The sequence below is a fragment of the Magnolia sinica genome, chromosome 7, assembly GCF_029962835.1.
Source record: "Magnolia sinica isolate HGM2019 chromosome 7, MsV1, whole genome shotgun sequence".
Lineage (NCBI taxonomy): Eukaryota > Viridiplantae > Streptophyta > Magnoliopsida > Magnoliales > Magnoliaceae > Magnolia > Magnolia sinica.
The window spans coordinates 27,137,415-27,159,742 of NC_080579.1; the positions used below are offsets into that span (position 1 = coordinate 27,137,415).

Below are 22,328 nucleotides of genomic sequence, written 5' to 3' on the forward strand. Positions count from 1 at the left end.
GACCCCACTGAACCTTTACCAAGGGGATGACCTTGGTCCAGAGGATTTTCTCCTTTCGATCAAGAATACGAACTGGTTGCTCAATATAAGAAGTGTCCTCACGAACCTCTAAAGCTTGCCAATCTATCATAGGAATGACGTCTAACTCACACTTTAACAACATAGAAACATGGAAGACGTTGTGGACGCTAGATAACTGAAGTGGAAAGGCAAGCCGATAGACCATGATGCTAATGTATCCAGTGATCTCAAAAGGTCCAATGAACCTCGAGGCAAGCTTCCCCTCGCTCCAAAATGAACTACACCGTTCATCGGTGAGACCTTGAGATACACATGGTCCCCAATGCTAAACTCCAAGGGATGACGCCAACGATCTACAAAACTCTTCTGCCAGCTCTGAGCTGTGCGCATCCTCTGCCTAATGATATCGATGACCTCTGATATCCTCTGCACAAGCTCAGGACCTAGGAGACGACACTCTCCAACCTTGGTCCAACAACTTAGAGATCTGCAAGGTCAGTCATACAACGCTTCGAAGGGAGCCATGCCAATAGTCGCCTGATAGCTGTTATTATACGCGAACTTATCCGAATACAGGTGATCATCCCAGCTACCTGAGAAATCCATCACGCAAGCCCGAAGCATGTCCTCAAGGATCTAGTTAACCCTTTCAGTCTGCCCATCAGTCTACGGATGATACGCGGTGCTGAACTTCAAGGCAGGACCCATCAACTTTTGGAAACTCCTCCAAAACTGAGACGCGAATCTTGGATCTCTGTCAGAAACGATCGAAACTGAAACACCATGTAGTCTCACAATCTCATCGATGAACAATCTAGCAAGACGGTCCAAAGGCCAAGTTGCATGTATTGCAAGAAAGTGTACCGACTTCGTCAGACGATCAACGACAACCCAGATGGCGTCGTGACCACGCTGAGTCCTCAGCAAGCCCATGATAAAGTCTGTGGTCACGTGGTCCCACTTCCACAATGGGACGCTCAACAGCTGTAAGGGACCTAGTGGCCTCTGATGATCAGCCTTGACATGCTGATAGGTGTCACACTCGGCTACAAAACTAGTGATCTGGCGCTTCATCCCTGTCTAAATATACTGTCTACTTATATTGCGATACATCTTGGTAGAGCTGGGGTGGATAGTAAAACTCCATCGGTGTACCTCAGTCATAAGATCTCTGCACAACTCTGGAATATCAGGAACACACAACTGGCCTCTAAAATAAAGTTCACCATCAGACCTAATCTGCCAATTCGACTGACCCTCGGATGCTTCCTCTGATCGGTAATCCTACAATATCTGTTTTGCCTGATGAGCCTTAATCACCCTTGCGACAAGAGAGGGTTGAATCGACAAGCACGTTAACTGAATGATGGAAGATTGTAGGCTCAACTTGAAGTCATACTCAGCAACATCCTCGAGCATCCTCCACTCGTGGACCATCATATATGCCACCAAGCCCAGTGGCTGATGGCTAAGGGCATCCGCCACTACGTTGGTCTTACTAGGGTGGTACTAAAGATCGAAATCATAGTCCTTTAGGAGCTCCATCCAGCGTCTCTGCCTCATGTTCAAATCAAACTATGAGAAGAGATACTTCAAGCTCTTATAGTTAGAGAAGAGTTTGAACCTAACCCCATAAAGATAATGCCTCTATACTTTTAGTGTAAAGACAACTGCAACCAACTCCAGATCATGTCTGGGGTAGTTCTGCTCATGAACCTTGAGCTGGTGAGACGCGAAGGCCACCAACTTCCCGTTCTGCATTAGGACAACACCCAAACTAACATGCGAAGCATCAGTAAAGACCACGAATCCTTCACTCCCAGAAGGGAGAGTGAGGACTGGTGCAGACATAAGACAGTCCTTCAGCTCTGTAAATACTCAATCACATGCGTCACTCCAAATAACTCAACGCCCTTCTGGGTTAACTTGGTCAACGGGGCTGCAATATGGGAGAATCCATCAATTAAACGTTGACAGTGGCCAACTAACCCAAGGAAACTACGGATCTTGGACATGTTCGTGTGCTGGCCCCACTGGCACACGGCATCAATCTTCAAAGGGTCTACTGCTACGCCTTGCCTCGTCACCACGTGACCGAGAAACTTCACCTCCTCCCCAGAACTCACACTTCTCTAACTTCACAAAAAGCTGGTGTGCACGGAGGGTCTGCGGAGTGATCTTTAATTGTTGCTCATGCTCCTCTCGGCTCTACGAATATATTAGGATGTCATTGATAAATACTACAGCAAACTGATTAAGATATGGACGGAAGACCTCATTCATTAATTGCATAAACACTGTCGATGCATTGGTCAGTCCAAAGGACATGACCTGAAACTCAAAATGACCGTAACACATCCTAAATACTGTCTTTGGGATATTCTCCTCCCAGACACGAACTTGGTGATAACCGGACCGCAAGTCTATCTTCTAAAAGAACTGCGCCTCTTGCAGTTGGTTAAGTAAATCATCAATTCTTGGGAGCGGGTACTTATCCTTAATCGTGACCTTGTTGAGCTCATGGTATTCTACACAAAGCCTTAATGAGCCATCCTTCTTCTTCACGAAGAGTACCGGTGCTCCCCACGGTGAACTGCTTGGACAAATAAAGCCCAACTCACACAACTCATCCAACTACTTCTGCAACTCCCACAACTCCAATGGTGTCATATGATACAGGGCCTTTGAAATAAGCATGGTACCAGGCACAAGATCAATTTGGAACTTAGTATACCAATGAGGTGACAACCCAGGAATCTTCTAAAACGCATCTGGAAAATTACAAACAACCGACAATTAGTCGATGCTCAAGACAACTGGCTCCTCTACAACACATGACATAAGGCAAGAGAGCTACTCACCTCTGGGCTTGGCTATAAATTGAAATTGCAGCACAACGGGTATACAAAATGTGACTATCCTTGCAGAACAGTCCAATATGACATGATACTCGGCAAGCCAATCCATGCCCAGGATAACATCAAATTTGGACATCGGTAAGATAAATAGGTTAGCCGACAAAAAGGTCTCTCCTACCAGAACAGGGCAAAACGAGCAAAACCAACTTAACACTACAGTCTTCCGTAAGGGTGTCGACACTAACAGATCCTCACACATAGACTCTAGCAGCAAACCAATCAATCGACAAAAATCCTTTGATACAAATGAATGCAATGCACCAGAATCAAATAAGACATGTGTTATGCATGAGGAAACAAGGAGTGTACCCTCGACGACTCCTGCTAATGCCTGAGGATCCTATTGGGCTGCATGAAACCTGCCCTAGGCCTGCTGGGGAGGTGCATGTCCCCTCTGTTGTCGTCACAGCTGATGTAACCTCTACTGTTGTGGGGGAGGTCTCAATGGCTAATGTGGTTGTCGCTACTGCTGCTCGGGTCTTGGCGGTGAGTACTGCTATCACTGTTGCTGCTATAGAGGCTGTTGATGCGCTCTTGGCTGCTGCTGTGGGTGGGGGCACTCATGCCTACGATGCCCCATCCCACCACTTCCGTAGCAAACACCTGAGAGATATCTCTGTGGTGGTGCTGGGGGTGCTACTGGTACTCGAAAGGATGGATGGGTCGTGCTCCACTACGGTGGTCGAAGTTGCTACTGCTAAGAGCTACCAGAGGGGGCCTTCCTCTTTCGGTCCTCTCTGATTGCGGATCCACTGTGAATCAGTCCACTTTGCTTCATAGATATGGGCCCGCTGTACAACTTCCTTAAATGACAGGAGCTTGTGTCCAATGACATGATTGTGAAGGCCAAGGTGCAAGCCGCCTTCAAAACGACGAGCCCTCTGTCCCTCCTCATTTACAAGATATGGCGTGAATCTAGATAGCTCAACGAATCGAGCCTCATACTAAGACACATTCATATCTCCTGAGACTAGAGCCTTGAACTCTAATGTGAGCTGCTATCAAACATGCTCGGGGAAGAACTTTCGGTCGAACTGGTCTACAAAGTCTTCCCATGTCCACTCAAAATCAGCTCCTACTGCTCAGGTAACCGACGCCCACCAATGCTTGGCCTCACCCTGTAGAAGGAATACTGCCAATGGGACCCGCTGTTGTGTTTTACATCTCATCATGTCGAAGATCTTCTTTACCTCCGATCTCCATCGCTCTGCTGCTATCGGATCAGGTTCTCCCAGGAAATGTGGGTGGGGGATCGAGCCATCTAAAGTTACGCAAAAGGGAGCTCGCGTGCTCCTGTTCGATCTGGACTGGTGTATCAGTGGGTTGCCTACCCTGCCTCTATGGTATAGAGGTCATCGCATGAAACATTTATTAAAGCTGGTCTACACTCACTGATACACCTGGGGCCGCCCATCGTCTGGGATGTGAGGAGCCCCTCTCCTCAGCCTCTTAGCCTTGAGTATTCTCAAATGCACACACGTTAGAGAGATATATCAGAAGGTTTTTAAGTTCGCATTAGTGAATCATATTTTAAACTGAGTTTCAAAATGGATCTTAAGGTAAGTTTCAAAGTATTCAAGCTCGGGGACGTAATCATTATAAGTTCACAACAACCATATAGTGAAAGGTAGTTATTCTATGACCATTAGCAGATATGTGATGTTATCCTCAAATATTCCCAAGTTATGCTTTAATACCAACAACTGTCACGCCCCAAACTCGGGAACGGGCTCACAAAATTCCCGGCCGCCGAATCCGGTGCCGATAGCCTCCGTAGTACCCCATTCTCGGCTCCTAGCTCCCATGTGTTAAGTTCCTATCTTGGGATCCTACAAGGAGGATTTTCAGGGTAATTTTTTTTGTAAAGGTGCATAACCACAAATGTACCCAAGTCACAAAACATCATCACCACATATCCACTAATATAATCTTTGAGTATAGTACTAAAAAGGAAATATATCATATAACAAAATTCCAAAAGGTCGGGCACATGCTTCTGCCTCAATCCTGTTGTGGTCTAGTATAACATGCACGTAACAAATGTGCATGAGCTTACTACGAAGCTTAGAGAGCATGTGCGTGTGTGCGCAATGCATGTGTCAAGCATACAAATGTTAGAGTAAGCGGAAATGATGGAAGGTTAAACTGGCAAGTCCATAAATGATGTTAGCTATACCAAGGCTATGCAATGTAAGGCCTACATGGTCGAATGTCATATGCTAGAAATGCAATGCAAGCAATCCTCTACTAGTCCATGTATCAGTACAATTCGTCACTGAAAATATCACCGGGGTCTAGTACACTCCAACACTGGTTGCCGCCCCATCACGCGCATGACCATGTGAGTGGAAGAGACCTCACTATCTGCCTTACTAGTGGTATGAAAATGCCCACCAGGCTCGTCGATAGCCGACTCATTTATAAGCTGGTCAAACTCAACCTAGCTTACAGCCCACTAACCTCGGGCGAATAAGGTCACACCCCTTTTCAACCGACCATAACACAGTGGGAGACGAGGCCTACCGGTATTTGGCACTCGGGCGCTCATGTTATCCACTCGATCTCGATGTTGAAGCATCCTTCTAGTAGCACAAGGGTTTAGGGACTTTCACCCAAGGACATCCATAATGCCCTAATGCTAGAACAGATATTTTCGGTATCCAAATCTAGTCATCCACGATATGCTTGTGGAGGCCATAACCCTGATGTCGCTAGGGCGTAAAGTGATCGTGACATACAAGATGCAAAATGCATGAGTCATATCATCTAAGTCATGAATCAAACCTATGCATACCATGCGATCTCGTGGGGAAATCTTATCTCATATGGAGTCCCCCAAGTATCTTAACCTAATGGCATATGTTATGATCAATCACCACCCACAACATGCATACAAATGATGTGCATGGACATATATCTGGGCATGATGTCAATATACTAAGCATCACTACTAAAAAAAGGGGTAAGGAATACAAACAACGTTAGTTTTCTACTGCGGATATAAACCATAACTATAGTTGCTATGGTTTTAATCCGTAGCTAAAAAGCTGATACACCATTAATAATTAATGGTGTTGTAAGGGGCTTTATAATGCCTTAAAAAAACTATATGTTATATCTAAGCCATCTATATATTTGTAAATATTACATTAGAGGATGAAAAAAAAACTAGATAGAAGCCTCAAGTGGACCACACGGTTGGAAACATGGATATTAAATTACAGTTGCTTCTTATGGTGTGGTCCACTTGGGCCTTCAATATACCTGAAATTTTGTGTCATAAACTAAAATTATTTATCAGAATGGATTAATCAAATACATCATGGTGGGCCCCACGAAGCCCCTGTCCGCACCGTCACATTCGTCCGGCCCAAATTTGGGCACGCACTCAAAACAGAGCCGCACCCAAAAAGGATATCTCTCTCTCTCTCTCTCTCTCTCTCTCTCTCTCTCTCTCTCTCTCTCTTCGTTCCCTAATCCCCTCTCTCCCTCCCGATCTCTGCTCCATCTCTCTCATTCTCCTCACCCATTTTTATTTGTTTTTTTTTAAAAAAACCTAGTGTGTGTTTCTCCTTGAGATGAAATGGGAATCTGAAAGAAACATTTTTAATTGCTTCTCTGTCGAAATCTCCACCGGAAACAGCTCACTTCGATCCATTTCCCTCTCTCTCCTTAAATCAGGTAGCCTTCTTTTCTTTTCTTTTTTTATGCTTTTTAATTTAGCTATGTTATTTTCAAAATCTGTTTTTCCTTTTTCTTCACTTATTTTTAATGATTTCTAGGGTTTGCTCCTCTTTTCTTAGGTGAAATGAATTCTCTATTTCCGCACTTTTGTTGTATTATTATTTTTTTATTGCTGAGTCTCGAATTAGTAGAAATTTTCCATCAGAACCGGCATTACAGGTGGGTCCCACATTACAATGATCCAAACCGTTCACCTGGATGGTTCTTGCATGAGTGTGTGATGCTGCGAAAGTCTTTGCTACTGGATATTCCTAGTTGTCTGGTTATTGTCCTACAAATGGGCAGTTATAATGAAAATTTTAGCCAGCCTGTCTGTATCCAGAGAGAAAATGGAAGTTGTCGAATCGGATGGTCGGGATGTCTTATGGAGGGGATTCTTTCGTTTCTTGTCCATTGACAACAGGGCGTGTATGCAAACGATCTGGGTCACTTGAAATGGTCCCACCATTATGAAATGCCCCCTCAGGAAACAGAATGGGGTTGATCTAGGTCATCCATTCAACAGTTCCTTCGGAAGAGAAAATGTAAAATGTTTTGCCCTAATTAGCTGTGTTTTAGATTGTACAAGTGTTTGGATGGCATATACACATGATACTAAGCTCCATTGACACTATGATATGTTTTTGAGGTGGGGTTGAAATTGCGGTGAGGACTGCTTTAGTTGAAGTAGGAATATGCCAATATGTCCTCGAGGGGGGGTGAATAGGACTTTTAAAGTTTTTATGGTTTATTTAAAATCCTATTGTACTAATCCTAACAACAAGCTCATTTTAGGATTACTCAAAAGTAACTCTACTAGCTTCCAAGCCTGGTAGAGGATCCAATCACAAACTATTTAATAAGTGAACAATACGCAAACTAGTTTATGATGGATATGACTGTGTATGTGTGTGAGGTGTGATCTTAGATATTCAGATATGAGAATATTAAAGAAAATTACACAAACAAAAGAATAACAATCTCAAACATAGTCATTTTTATAGTGGTTTGACTACATGTCTACTCCACCCCGGTAACCGCACTCAACCCTTAAGTGTACCGGATTTCACTAAGGAGGTTTCACAGCGGTTCACCTCAAACCTAAGGTTTTAAATCAGGTTCACTTTTAACCTTTACAACCTACACTGAGGCTGACTGTTTATGCTCTCACGAGTAACGGTCAACACAACACACCCACTTTTAGGCACACTAGCCAAGGATCTTCCATAAGACCCTAACTGAGGTTTCACACGGTTTACCTCTAACCTAAGGTTTTAGACAAGTTCACCTTCAACCGAATGTTTATGCTCTCCAAAGAGCAAGGGTCTAGACAATGCACCCACCATGTACACTCCTGTCGGAGGCCTCCTACGAGGGCTTGCAAGGGTGAGAAACACCTTAGACCCAATCCTACAGAGGAATGATTAAAGGGTCCTTTGGACTCTAGTTACTTAAAGATAAGTGGATGAGTCTCATTCAACTCATTGATGAAGATCTCCCCCTTTGTTGATGAAGAGTCTTCTGCTTCCTTGATCCGCAACTCAAATGATGTACCAATATATGGCGACGGGTTGGGTCAAGGTTATGATGGAATCCTACTCTCTAAATATTTTCCTATTAGGAAGATAGAGTGATTCCAATCATTTATGCATTCAAGGCATTCCAGCTTAATGATTTGCCATTAAGGTAGTAGATGGAGGATCCTTGAATGCGGAAGTTCATTCCCCAATCCACTCTATTGAATGTCAATGATAAGGGTGGATTGGAGGATGAACTCCCTTAAGAGAAAGGGCTTTAGGTATATGATCTAAGGTAAAACACTCAAAAGCACTCTCTTCTTTCTCTACCAGCAACAATAGACAAGTTCTCTTTATATAGGTAAAAAGGTTCCAACGGATATAAAACGGTCACATTTATGACAGAGTTCGATATCATCGAGCGGGGTCGATATCATCGAGCTTATACTCTCGATTGTATCGACTGGCCGCTCAAAGACACAAACTCAAATGTCATATGCTTTTGAAACCTTTTGCTAGCTGGTCGAGGGAATCGAAACACATATCGATTTCATCGGATTTCGAACTCCGATATCATTGATGAGAGGTTCGATTCATTGACACTTGAAAATGAGAGAGACTTGCTATAAAATATTTCAGGTTTACAAGAATCATCGAGGGACCTTCGAGATCATCAGAATTTGAATGTCGATGATATCGATATAGTGTCGATGCATCGATAAATCCAAAGAATGTTCGTTTAAGCTTGCTAGACAGTTTCTGTCCCTGTTCGATGCCATCGAAACTGTACCGATATCATCGATATTTGAATATCGATTCTATCAAGTGCCCCTCGATCGCAAATAAACAATCCTGGAATAATTGCTGGAGAACTTAGGCGCCCATGACCGATAACATCGAGAGCCTTCCGATATTATCGAGATTTGAACTTCGATGGTATCTAGAACGACTTCGATATATCGATGCACATGTGATTTTCTCAAGTAAAAATAGGGTGCCGGAGATCTGTCTGTCGATTTTATCGAGTCACCATCAATGGACTCGAGATTCAAATATTAATGATATCAATATGTATATCGATATATTGATAAATCCGTCTGGAGATATATGCGATTGCTCTCATTTCGATGATATTGTTTAAGTATCGAGGACATTGACAGCACAAGTCAATTTTATCGAGAAGTGTATCAATAAAATTGACAAAGCAAGAAAACTTAGAGAATTTTTTGATTTTGAAAAAGTTTTCTCAACTTTAAAACCCTATGATGTTCTAGTTTGTTTTAAGGGTTTATATACCTGGTGTTTTGGGACATGGGATGTGAACTTAGATTTACTTGAGGCGAGCTTGCACACATCCCGGTTGAGGTAGAAGCTTGAATTGATCTTTCTATGAGGCTCTACAGTCTGTCCGACTCAACACTCACGCTAATTGAAAAATCAGGGCACTTTCAATCTCCCCCTTTGTCAATTACATTACAAAATACCAAAACACCCTAGAACAGTATCTAGACAACCACATCCTAAATTGTGTGTACATGCTTTTGACACAATTTTACAATTTCTAATGAAACCATGTACACAGCCTATTATCTACTCCCCCTAACTGTAAACTCCCCTTTTCTTGGTGCAGCTGCTCCCCTTAACACCTGCAACATCATTTAAGCAGATATACAGTTTTCCATTCGGGGTGTTTGAACTGTTCTCCCCCTTTTTGTCAGTCATTGACAAAGATATAGTAGTTGATATTGATTGAAGCTTGAAGTATTTGGGAGAACCACTATTTTGAGAGCATACACATGTAGAATAAAGATGTATAATGATTAGCAGAGTTTAATCAGACATCATATTCAGAAACTATGTATGCATATCAGATCAAATAAGGTAGTGATAGAAGTAGATAAAATATTCATCAGAAACATCACATGCGTTCCATTTGTCAGAAATGGAATACACCAGGGGACAGATAAGACAAAATCATGGCAGTAAAAATAGTGAATTATAATCAGCCATATCTAGAAGCATAAAAAATAAACTACTTAAGAGTTAACATGAGACAGGTAGAAAGAGAGAGATTAACACAAAATAGACACGCTTAGCAATCCAATGGTAACTGTATGTGCTCGATGTCCTTGCGGATTGTTATGCATGAGAAATTCCACCACTTGTTGAGTTGTTTGTTGGAGAACGTCAACTTTTTCTTCAATTGTGGTGAGATGCCTTTCACAGTTGTGCAGACGTTCCTCCAGTCCTGCCATCCCATTCAGTAGGTGTCATTTTAGGTGATGGGACTAGCGGTTTGTGATAGACTCTGGGCTGACTATCGGCATGCGATTGGACCCACCATGTGTAGGCCGAGCTGATGTTTGAGCATGTTGTATGCCCCTTGGCATGGGAAAGCTCTATCTGGGGAGAGACAAAGACGGACATAGCTGCTGGGCCTCTTGAGCGGCATCACTATCGAACCATGCTTCAGGATACACAGCATCAGATGTGGCAGGGAGCCCCGCATGATGAGTTATTTTGCATATGAGCACCAGAAAGGATAGTTTCTCCTGATAATTGCCTTGGATGACATGAATGATTTGCTTGAGGAGAAGAGTCGGCAGGCACACTTGATTTTCTTGGTATACATCATACAGCACATTGATCACAAATGGAGAGAGATGATTTCCTTCGACATCACAGGGATATACATTAGACCCAAAAATGCTATGAAGAATTTTGAAAGTGGGTCCAAGATAGTTGATGTGAAGCAAATTTTCATCATTTTGTGGAATAGTAGTGCCTTGTCATAATGCATGAGTGATTTCTCCGCATACACCCAAACCATTGAGATTCATGTTAGTCATTGGGATCCGAGTGACATCAAGATCTAGAAGGTGAGCCAAGGTGATCGGAGTGATAATCATGGAGTAATGTGCTAGTTCAACTTGAATGCTAGGGGGATCAGTACTAATGACTCGACAGTGATTGAAAAAATCATGGATCACCCCTAGTTGATACGATCCTCCAAGATTGAGGATGTTCTGCCAACCTATTACTTCCACAAGTAGGTCCACTCCAAAAGGTTCAATAGCACTATTAAGCACTAGATGTTCAACAGTGGTGAATGGACGTCCTTCTATTGGAATGTGTTGACCCCTACGGGATTCTGATTGCATATTCTTTGATTGTAGGGAGAGACAAGACTTACCTTTCCCTTTATGCATGATTTTTCTTATGAGAAGCAATTAGAGAAGTGAATAGGTATGAGATGTTGAAGTCTGAAAATGAACTTTGTTCTTATAGGAGCGCCTTCGTTCATATCGATCCCGTATTAATGACATCGATATCAAGCTTATAATGACATTGAAGACCGTGCTAATGACTATTGGGAGAATGCCAATATCTGGTGAAAATTGGTTCAGTCCAACCATTGGGAAAGACCGTTGGTTATTACTTTGCATTCTCGAGATTTTTCGATTTCATCGACGTTTGGATATCAATATCATCGAACTATAAATTTTGAACACAATTTATATATCATTGAGAATGTTATAGCCTAGCATCCCAAAAACTAACATGGTTAATATATAAGGGTTAGACTTGAGGCTAACACTTAACCATAAATGTCCCAGTGTGAAGATTTACCTATGTGGCTTATGGATACTGGGATATTTTTCACTGAGTGCATACTCCAATGGACTTTTGAAGATCACTAAACCTATTTGTATTAAGATGTTTAGTGAGGATATCTGTGAGTTGTTTTTTTGTGGAAACATAATCTAATGTAATTATCTTGTCTTCAACAAGTTCTTCGATAAAGTGATGACGGATGTTAATGTGCTTGGTCCGAGAATGCTGGACAGGATTCTTTGAAATGTTGATCGTACTTATGTTATCACAGAACAGACTCATTGTGGGTTGAGTGATTCCGTAGTCTAACAACATTTCTTTCATCTAAAGGAGTTGTGCACAACAACTTCCTGCAACAATGTATTCAGCCTCAACAGTAGATAGTGATACTGAGTTTTATTTTTATACTTTGCCAGGAGACCAAACAATTTCCAATATAAAAACATCCTCCACTTGTTGATTTCCGATCATCCAAATTTCCAGCCTAATCTGCATTAGAGTATCCTGCAATAATGGTGGATGTTTCAAATGAGTACCATAGACCAAAGGTGGTAGTGCTTGCTACATACTTAATAATCCTTTTAACAGTCGTTAGGTGGGATTCCTTAGGATCTACCTGATATCGAGCACATACCCCCACACTAAAGGATATATCTGGACGACTAGTTGTGACATAAAGCAGACTTCCTATCATACTTCGAAAAAGATGTTGATCCACCCTCTTGAAGAGTTTGAGTGTGGTGCTCATGGGAGTATGATACGTGTGACCAGAATCGAGGCCAAACCTTTTTACCAAATCATTTGCATACTTGGTCTGACAAATGAAGATTCCGTCATTTAGCTGCTTGACTTGTAATCCTAGAAAAAAATTTAGTTCACCAACCATACTCATTTCAAATTCTGATTTCATGAGGTCGGCAAACTTGTATGTCTCATCTTCACATGTTGAGCCAAAGACTATATCATCCACATAAATTTGTGCAATAAGCAATGAGTCTCTTATCCTTTGGGTAAACAGTGTCTTATCTAAACTTTCTCTGCAGAATTCATGGTCCAAAAGAAATTTTGTTAATCGTTCATACCAAGCACGTGGTGCTTGTTTGAGACCATAGAGAGCTTTGTTCAGACGATAAACGTGATGGGGATTCATAAGATCTAAAAATCCCTTCAGTTGTTCTACATAAACTTCTTCAGCAAGATCCTCATTAAGGAAGGCACTTTTTACGTCCATTTAAAATAATTTAAACTTCAATGCACATGCAACAGACATAAGAATTCTAATAGATTCAAGGCGAGTTACCAGAGCAAATGTCTCATCAAAATCAATTCCTTCTATCTGTGAGTATCCTTAAGCTACAAGCATGGCCTTGTTTTTTTATCACATTCCCGGATTCATCGGATTTATTCTTGAACACCCGTTTGGTTCCTATGACATTTGTGTTGAGTGGCCTAGAAACCAATTCCCATACCTCATTTCTCTGAAATTATTGAAGTTCTTCTTGCATGGCATTTATCCAGTTTTTATCTTGAAGAGCTTCTACAATATTCTTGGGTTCAATCTTTGAGGTAAAGTAGAAATGACTATAGATATTTTCTATCTACCTTCTAGTTTTCACACCGTCATTAGGATCTCCAATAATTTGCTCTCGAGGGTGATCCTTTATGATAGGTATGTCAGATGAAGGTTGAGGTTCAATGGATGATGGAGATTTGTTATCAGATTTATCTAGTACGCATGAATCTACATCATCTTCTAATTCATTTACAGGGGTATTTTCTTCATGCGAATGATCATCAATTACCATATTGACAGACTCTTGAATAGTAAGGGTTTTCAGGTTGTATACTCTAAAAGAACCACTATTCATTGCATATCCTAGAAACATACCTTCATCACTTTTAGACTCAAATTTTTCAAGGTGATCTCTGTCTCTTAACATGTAGCATTTACTACCAAACACCCGAAAATATTTCACACTTGGTAATTTCTCATACCATAGTTCGTATGGAGTTTTATTCAGGCCTGCTCTAAGATATACTCTATTTATGATGTAGCAGGCGGCATTGACAGCTTCTGCCCAGAAACTTTTTGCCATATCTTTCCCATTTAGCATAACTGATCCCATTTCTTGTAACACCTGATTTTTTTCTTTCAATGACTCCATTTTGCTGTGGGGTTTTTGGGGCTAAGAATTCATGACGAATTCCTTTTCATTGCAATATTTTTCAAATTTTTCATTTTCAAATTCCCCACCATGGTCACTTCTGATTCGATTGATGCAATATCCTTTTTCATTTTGAAGTCGTTATGCCAAAATTACAAATTCTTCAAAGGCATCTGATTTTTCTCGAAGAATGCGACCCAAGTAAATCTAGTATAGTCATCTACTATCACCAGGAAGTATCTTTTCTTGCCATGGCTTTCCACTTTGGTTGGGCCAACCAGGTCCATATGCGGCAAATCCAAGGGTTTCGTTGTTGCTATGGTGGTTGTTTTTTTGTGGACGACTTTTACCGGTTTTCCTTTTAGACATTCTCCATAGACAATTTTCTCTTCTTTTCTAATTTTGGGAAGACCTCTAACCAAATTTTTTGAACTTAGCTTAGCTAGATTTCGATAGTGAACATGTCCCAACCTTTGGTGCCATAATTTGGATTCATCATTTACAGCCATGTTACATTTTGTGGATAACACACTCTCATTTGTACTTTTAATAATATAACAGTTATCATTAGTACGTAAGCCTTTTATGAGAGATTTTCCTGTATGATCTAAAATTCTATACACATCTTTTGAGAAGGTGACCAGATGTTCCTTATCACAGATTTGGGGATACTGAGGGGATTATGTTTCAGGCTTTCTACACAAAGGACATGTTTGATTTTTGGAAGGCCTGGTACAGCTACTATTCCTTGTCCAACTATTTTGGATGAGCTACTATCTCCAAATGTAATTGAACCTCCATCAAAGTTTGAATACTCACAAAAGTGAGTTTGATCACTAGTCATGTGTCTGGAGCATCCACTATCAAGATACCATTTTGAACTATTGCCAGCTTTCAGAGCAGTATGGATTACAAGGCAATTGTTTTGATCTGTTACATCCTCTGGGACCTTTTTTATCATGATTCCTTCTTCAGTTAAGATCACTCTCTAGGCGGTGAAGCCCTTAAAGAGAGACCCGCTCTGATACCAATTGAAATTGCGGTGAGGACTGCTTTAGTTGAAGTAGGAATATGCCAATATGTCGTAGACGGGGGGTGAATAGGACTTTTAAAGTTTTTATAGTTTATTTAAAATCCTATCGCACTAATCCTAACAACAAGCTCATATTAGGATTACTCAAAAGTAACTCTACTAGCTTCCAAGACTGGTAGAGGATCCAATCACAAACTATTTAATAAGTGAACAATACGTAAACTAGTTTATGATGGATATGACTGTGTATATGTGTGAAGTGTGATCTCAGATATTTAGATATGAAAATATTAAAGAAAATTACACAAATAAAAGAATAATAATCTCAAATACAGTCATTTTTATAGTGGTTCGACTACTTGTCTACTCCACTCCTGGTAACCGCACTCAACCCTTGAGTGTACTGGATTTCACTAAGGAGGTTTCACAGCGGTTCACCTCAAACTTAAGGTTTTAAATCAGGTTCACCTTCAACCTTTACAACCTACACTGAGGCTGACTGTTTACGCTCTCACGAGTAAGGGTCAACACAACGCATAAACTTTTAGGAACACTGGCTAAGAATCTTCCATAAGACCCTAACTGAGGTTTCATACGGTTCACCTCTAACCTAAGGTTTTAGACAAGTTCACCTTCAACCGAATGTTTATGCTCTCCAAAGAGCAAGGGTCTAGATAACACACCCACCACGTACACTCCTGTCAGAGGCCTCCTACGAGGGCTTGCAAGGGTGAGAAACACCTTAGACCCAATCCTACAGAGGAATGATCAAAGGGTCCTCTGGACTCTAGCTACTTACAGATAAGTGGATGAGTCTCATTCAACTCATTGATGAAGATCTCCTCCTATGTTAATGAAGAGTCTTCTGCTTCCTTGATCCGCAACTCAAATGATGTACCAATATATGGCAACGGGTTGGGTCAAAGTTATGATGGAATCCTACTCTCTAAATGTTTTTCTATTAAGAAGATAGAGCGATTCCAATTATCTATGCATTTAAGGCATCCCAGCTTAATGATTTGCCATTAAGGTAGTAACCGGAGGATCCTTAAATACAGAAGTTCATTCCCTAATCTACTCTATTGAATATCAATAATGAGGGTGGATTGGAGGATGAACTCCCTTGAGAGAAAAGGCTTTAAGTATATGATCTAAGTTAAAACACTCAAAAGCATTCTCTTCTTTCTCTGCCAGCAACAATAGACAAGCTCTCTTTATATAGGTAAAAAGGTTCCAATGGATATAAAACGGTCACATTTATGACAGATTTCGACATCATTGAGTGGGGTCGATATCATCGAGCGTATACTCTCGATTGCATCGACTGGCTTGTCGATGACACAAACTCAAATGTCATATGCTTTTGAAACCTTTTGCTAGCTGGTCGAGGGAATCAAAACATGTATCGATTTCATCGGATTTCGAACTCCAATATCATCGATGAGAGTTTCGATTCATCGACACTTGAAAATGAGAGAGACTTGCTATGAAATATTTCAAGTTTACAAGAATGATCAAGGGACCTTCGATATCTTCGAAATTTGAATGTCGATGATATCGATATAGTGTCGATGCATCGATAAATCCAAAGGATTTTCGTTTAAGCTTATTGGACAGTTTCTGTCCTTATTCGATGCCATCAAAACCGTACCGATATCATCAATATTTGAATATCGATTCTATCGAGTGCCCCTCGATCGCAGATAAACAATCCTGAAATAATTGCTGGAGAACTTAGGCGCCCATGACCGATAACATCGAGAGCCTTCTGATATCATTGAGATTTGAACTTTGATGGTATCGAGAACGACTTCGATATATCGATACGCATGTGATTTTCTTAAGTAAAAATAGGGGCGCTGGAGATCTGTCTGTCGATATTATCGAGTCACCATCGAAGGACTTGAGATTCAAATATCGATGATATCGATATATATATTGATATATTGATAAATCTGTCCAGAGCTATATGCGATTGCTGGACGTATTTTGTCCTCATTTCGATAATATCATTTAAGTATCGAGGACATCAACAGCACAAATCGATTATATCGAGAAGTGTATCGATAAAATCGACAAAGCAAGAAAACTTAGAGAATTTTCTGATTTTGAAAAAGTTTTCTCAACTTTAAAACCATATGATGTTCTAGTTTGTTTTAAGGGTTTATATACCTGGTGTTTTGGGACATGAGATGTGAGGCTTAGATTTACTTGAGGCGAGCTTGCACACATCCCGGTTGAGGCAGACGCTTGAATTGATCTTCCTATGAGGCTCTACAGTCTGTCCGACTCAACACTCACGCTAATTAACAAACCAGGGCACTTTCAGGGGCATCCTCCCTCATTGTTCCGTGTTGTGGCTCACCGGAGTTTGTGTTTGGCCTATTTTTTGTTTTTATTTTTTGAAAATCAGCTTCTTTGTATTCAAATCCATAAGTCATATGCACACACTTTTCTAAGCCTTTGCCCGTTTTTCTTGTAGTGATAGCTTCTATAGTTGTACTATACTATTTACTGTGAATCTTGTGATTTCTCTATTAAACAGGACCTTAAAGGATAACTGCTTTCATTAATGTCCAGTGGGTTTATAGGAGAATATGTCATATGCACACACTTTTCTAAGCTATCTTTCTCATCTTATTGTATTTATTTTCTTGTTGCCTACGTTGTTTGATATCGGTGGCTCTATCTGAATCACTGCATCCTTTGCCTACAGTTCTGTTTACCTTTTAGATCGCATTTATGATGCAACAGTTTAAGTAGTATCTCCAACAATACTGATTTTTACTGGATGAGCAAAACTGGTTTGGGTTGGGGATGGGTCTCATGATTCCTCATAATGGCTAAGAAGGAATAATTGCTTGAGGCTAGAGGCAGCCTTAAAGGAAATGATAAAAAAAATAAAATCGATGAGCTAAAATAAAAGAGTCAACCAACAAACATTTTTTCATTATAATATTAATATATAATCATAAATATCTGATTAAGTCTTGAAAATGAATATTCTAAGAATTAGGTGGTCATCAAAGGGGCAAGGGACAATTGTACCAGCTTTTGCAATTAAAGTTCTATGCTGGGTTCTTCATTTTCTGACTGGGGTTGACACATGGTGTTAGATGTTATATTTATAGCCATAACTCGTGATGCATTAGTGGGCAGTAGGGTAGGTTTCGCAGTCTTACCTGTTTCGCCTTTTGAATTTTGTGATGTGTGTCCACACATCCACTTATCAATGTGTTGAACTTTTCAGACGATGCATTCAATATTTGGTTTGTTTGAGTTGAGCGAATCTCCAACCCCAAGAGGGAATGAGTCGAAATGGAGTATAATCTAACTGCCCACCTCTTGTTAAGGCTTTTGGTTGTTTATTACTAATGTAATTTTGACACGCTTAGGGAGGGAGGGACCAGTTGCTACTGTAATTTTGACACACTTAGGGAGGGAGGGACCAGTTCTCATGAGAAAATTTTCTCATGAGAACTCATTTCGCGTGATGTGTATATGCAATCTAGGCCATATAGCTTAGATGAAGGATTTGGCCAAAATCATGTTCTTTTGCAACTCAAGTGTGCTCTGTGAAAATCAAGGGTGGGAATACCCTCCCACTTTACTATGGCCTACCAGTTTTCGGATCAAGTTGACTTTTGAGCCCTAGGGGTTTCATGAGGATGAATCATCTAGTGGATGGTTCGGATTTTGTGCACGCATCAACCGGTTCTTAGGAGAATATATATATATATATATATATATATATATCCATGCACTCTTTACTTGTTCATGAAACAATTTTGGGCATCAATCTCTAGTTATTCTGCACATTCTAAAACTTGTTCGTAATCTTCAATTCTAACCTACAGCGATTTGTCATTTTCTCTTTTGTAGAAGAAAAGGGCTATTTTCTTGATCGTGTCCTTTTCCTTATTTATCTTTCACAGATTTTATTTTTAAATTTTTTTACCAACACACTCACACCCCCACACACTCTCACACACCACAGTGGTTTTTTCACCACAATGGGTACTCGAACCCATGACCTCGTGTTGAAACTCTTGTGAGTCTACCACCATGAGCAAGGACCTAACTTTTAGAGCTTATATGACTTGATCCTTGTTCATTCTGATGAAGCTCTCTCTCTCTCTCTCTCTCTCTCTCTCTCTCTCTCTCTCTCTCTCTCTTGTCAGGTCAGATTAATTGCATCTGTTCTTGGTTATCATGCAGGTTCCAACCTTAAAAAGTGGGGCCATATGAAACTATGGACCATCCTGCAGGATTGTGTTTTTGACAAAGAATTTCGAGGATCCCCTCTTGTATATCAGGTATGATCAGCTAACTCTCTTCTTCAATATAACACTTGTAAAATCTTTAGAAGGAAATACACTACCCATTCTTGGTAATTGCACAACTGATTTTTCTTTTTTGTTTTTAATTTGGAGGGTGTAAGTCATTCTACACTGAATGCAATTATTCTATTTCTACTGCATTGATAAGTCTATCCGTCATATATCTCCAATGTTGCATGTATATGAACATGGTATATTAGGTCAAAATGTAATTTCCACTTTCTTCTTTCAGTTTTCCTCCCTTGGTTCTTTGGGTGAGAATTGGATGGCTGAATTAGTATTGTCAATGTCATTGGGTTTATCTGACGATAAAAAGTATTGTCAATGTCATTGGGTTTATCTGACGATAAAAAACCTCTGGGCTTGGAGAAAGCAATGATAATTTGGCCTACTGTTGAGGATGTCAGATGCTCTTTGGAGTAAACCTATTCCTGAATACTTTGCCGTTGTACCATGTATTACTTTCCTTTTTATCAATAGCAAAATTACATATCGGAATGGAAACAAAACTAAAAATAGATCACTGAAAAGAAAATAGAACAAATCCAACTAAGGGATCAAGGCAAACCTTTTGATACATTAAGAAGCTCGAAATTCTCTTTGCCATGGATAATGGTAGATTACTTGGTTGTTTTCCATGACTGTTATACTTTCCTGAGCCATTTTTTTTAATGGATATTGGAATTTTATTAAATAACAATACTAGAGGATATAAGGCATCATCCAAGATACAAAGTGGATGACATTCCACATGATCCCATTAATAAAGCTCTATGATTATTAGGTATCTGCAAATCTGGAAGACCGCAAGTTTGAGGGCCCCAAGTTTCTGCATTGGGATCTAGAATAATGGGGCAATGATCAAAAGTGGGCCATGGTATACACCATACTGGGATATGCCTAGGAAATGTTCCTCCCAATCCCTAGATATAAGAAACTTATGCAATGTGGACATAGAAGGATCTCTTGGTTATTTTTCCAAGTGAAAACAAGCTCCCAAACAACAAGTCAATTAGTTCATGACTGTCCACCGAAATAGAAAATACATGCCTGCTAGGGGTGTGATCCTGCTACAACCTTTCCTTTCATGTGAGAAACAGATAAAAGTTTCCACAAGCAAACCATGGGAGATTCTATCTGATTTTTTGTTATTTTTTATTTTTAGATATAAGACGGATAGACTTCTCAATGCAGTAGAAATAGAATAATCGCATTCAGTGTAGAATGACTTACACCCTCCCAAAAAAAAAAAAAGAAAGAAAGAAAAGATTCCATCTGATTCTAACATTATCTAATTCCCCCCAAAATCTATCCCTTAAATATTGTGGATAAGGACCACATATGGTGGGCAATGCCCATGAGAAACCCCCTTGGCACTCTTTCAAGAGGATGGACACTGAACATGAGCCTATCATCATTTCACACGGTTACAAATGTCTTTTTATATAAATGTTTCTATGTTAGGTTCCACAATTTCTTCCTATGATCCTACTGCTTGTTTTTCAGCAAAGATCCCCATAGCGTCCTAATACCTTGCTTCACTCATCAGGGTTATGCTGCTAGTGATGCCATTCCAAGCCCACAAAAGAACGTAGAGAAAGATTTCTTGAAGAAATATTGGGCAAGATGGAAAACAGATCACACCGATCGTGGGTATGCTAGTTTCTGTTAGTTCTTATCAAGGATTATGAAAGTAGCTTTCTACATTTTGCCTTTAAAAGATTTAATCCTTTAACATCTTGCTGCGCAAAGTTGGAAGATTTTACCACAGATTTCATAGTTTTCCTTCTTTTGAGTTCTCGCTATCCTTAGAATTGCATGACCATTTTTTGAAAGTCAAGGATGGTCCATCTAAGAACATTCTTGAAGCGGCTTCCCACTATAATTGAAATTCAAGTACAGACTCGTCGAGGGAAAAAAAAAGTCCAATATGCTTTCAATTGGAGATCGAGTTCTTTTTGTTATGCTAAAAGGACAGGTTGGCAGTTTTACACATGTTGATAGTAATTTTTGTTACATTTCAACCAACAAAGGTTTTTTTTTTTTTTTTTTTTAAACTCCTTATATGCCATGGTGATATTTTTTATTGATTAAAAAGATCAAAACGTACATGAAGAAAGAAATTTATGTTTTGACTCATCTAAAGACTCTTCAAATCTTTTGAATGTAATACAATTTTTGCAATCATGATTCATCACGTCATAAAATGCATGTTTTAGTTGGCCAGTTCTTGTAAAAGGGTCATATTTTACACTTGTAGATGTCACTGCATTCTCTCAGTACTTTTCCATACAATATTATATGATGCGTACTAATCTTTTCAGTCTCTTGATGTACGTGCAATGCCTCATATAAAAACGTTCACTTGATAAAATGGTAAAAATCTTATTTTAGAAGTCATCCCTATCTTGTTACATGATACTTCTGTGGTTTCCACGATACATTTCTTTATTTTTCAATATATTCTCTTTCCATGTCATGCTAGTTAGGCGATTTTACTTGTAAAGTGATCGAGTTCTTTCAACAGTTGGTTTCTCCTGACTTCAGCAAACCTTAGCGAAGCTGTGTGGGGTTCACTTCAGAAGAATAATTCCCAACTAATGATCTATTCTTGTGAGGTATTTTTCTCTGGATCGGACACTTCAAAACTCATAAAGACCTGGTACCTTTTTGTTGTTATAAGTTCCTAATTAGTTTGTTTCTGTATATGTGTCGGAACTATTCGGATGTGGAGTGGGAGTCCCTGGAAGGTAGGAACCATTGTTATGATCATGATGAAGCTGTCCATTTTCTATGGACAACAATATGGGTAGCCTGGCCATTTGGATAGGCCCATGTTTATGTATTATCTCGAAATTGATGAAGCAGATCTGGATGTGCGTCAGAGTTATCCGGATGTTGAGCAGGGATCCCTAGAAGGTGGGAACCGCTGATATTTATTTTTTCCCTTCATCACTGTCTGTGTGATCTTGTGAACAGATTGGATGATAAATAAA

At 40.1% G+C, this 22,328-nt stretch overlaps 1 protein-coding gene across 2 annotated transcripts; it reads left to right on the forward strand.

Annotated features, from left to right (window-relative positions):
• Positions 1-6,496: 6,496 nt before the first annotated feature.
• Positions 6,497-22,078, forward strand: LOC131251248 (tyrosyl-DNA phosphodiesterase 1-like). Of its 2 annotated transcripts, none has more exons than XM_058251866.1 (4): positions 6,497-6,620; positions 19,211-19,308; positions 20,882-20,985; positions 21,818-22,078. In XM_058251866.1, the coding sequence occupies exons 1-4, from the start codon at positions 6,518-6,520 to the stop codon at positions 21,819-21,821; spliced, it is 309 nt and encodes a 102-aa protein (XP_058107849.1). In that variant the 5' UTR covers positions 6,497-6,517; the 3' UTR covers positions 21,822-22,078. The 2 variants fall into 2 exon arrangements, with proteins under 2 accessions (XP_058107849.1, XP_058107848.1); XM_058251865.1 differs by having other exon boundaries at positions 21,890-22,078.
• The last annotated feature ends 250 nt before the right edge of the window (positions 22,079-22,328 follow it).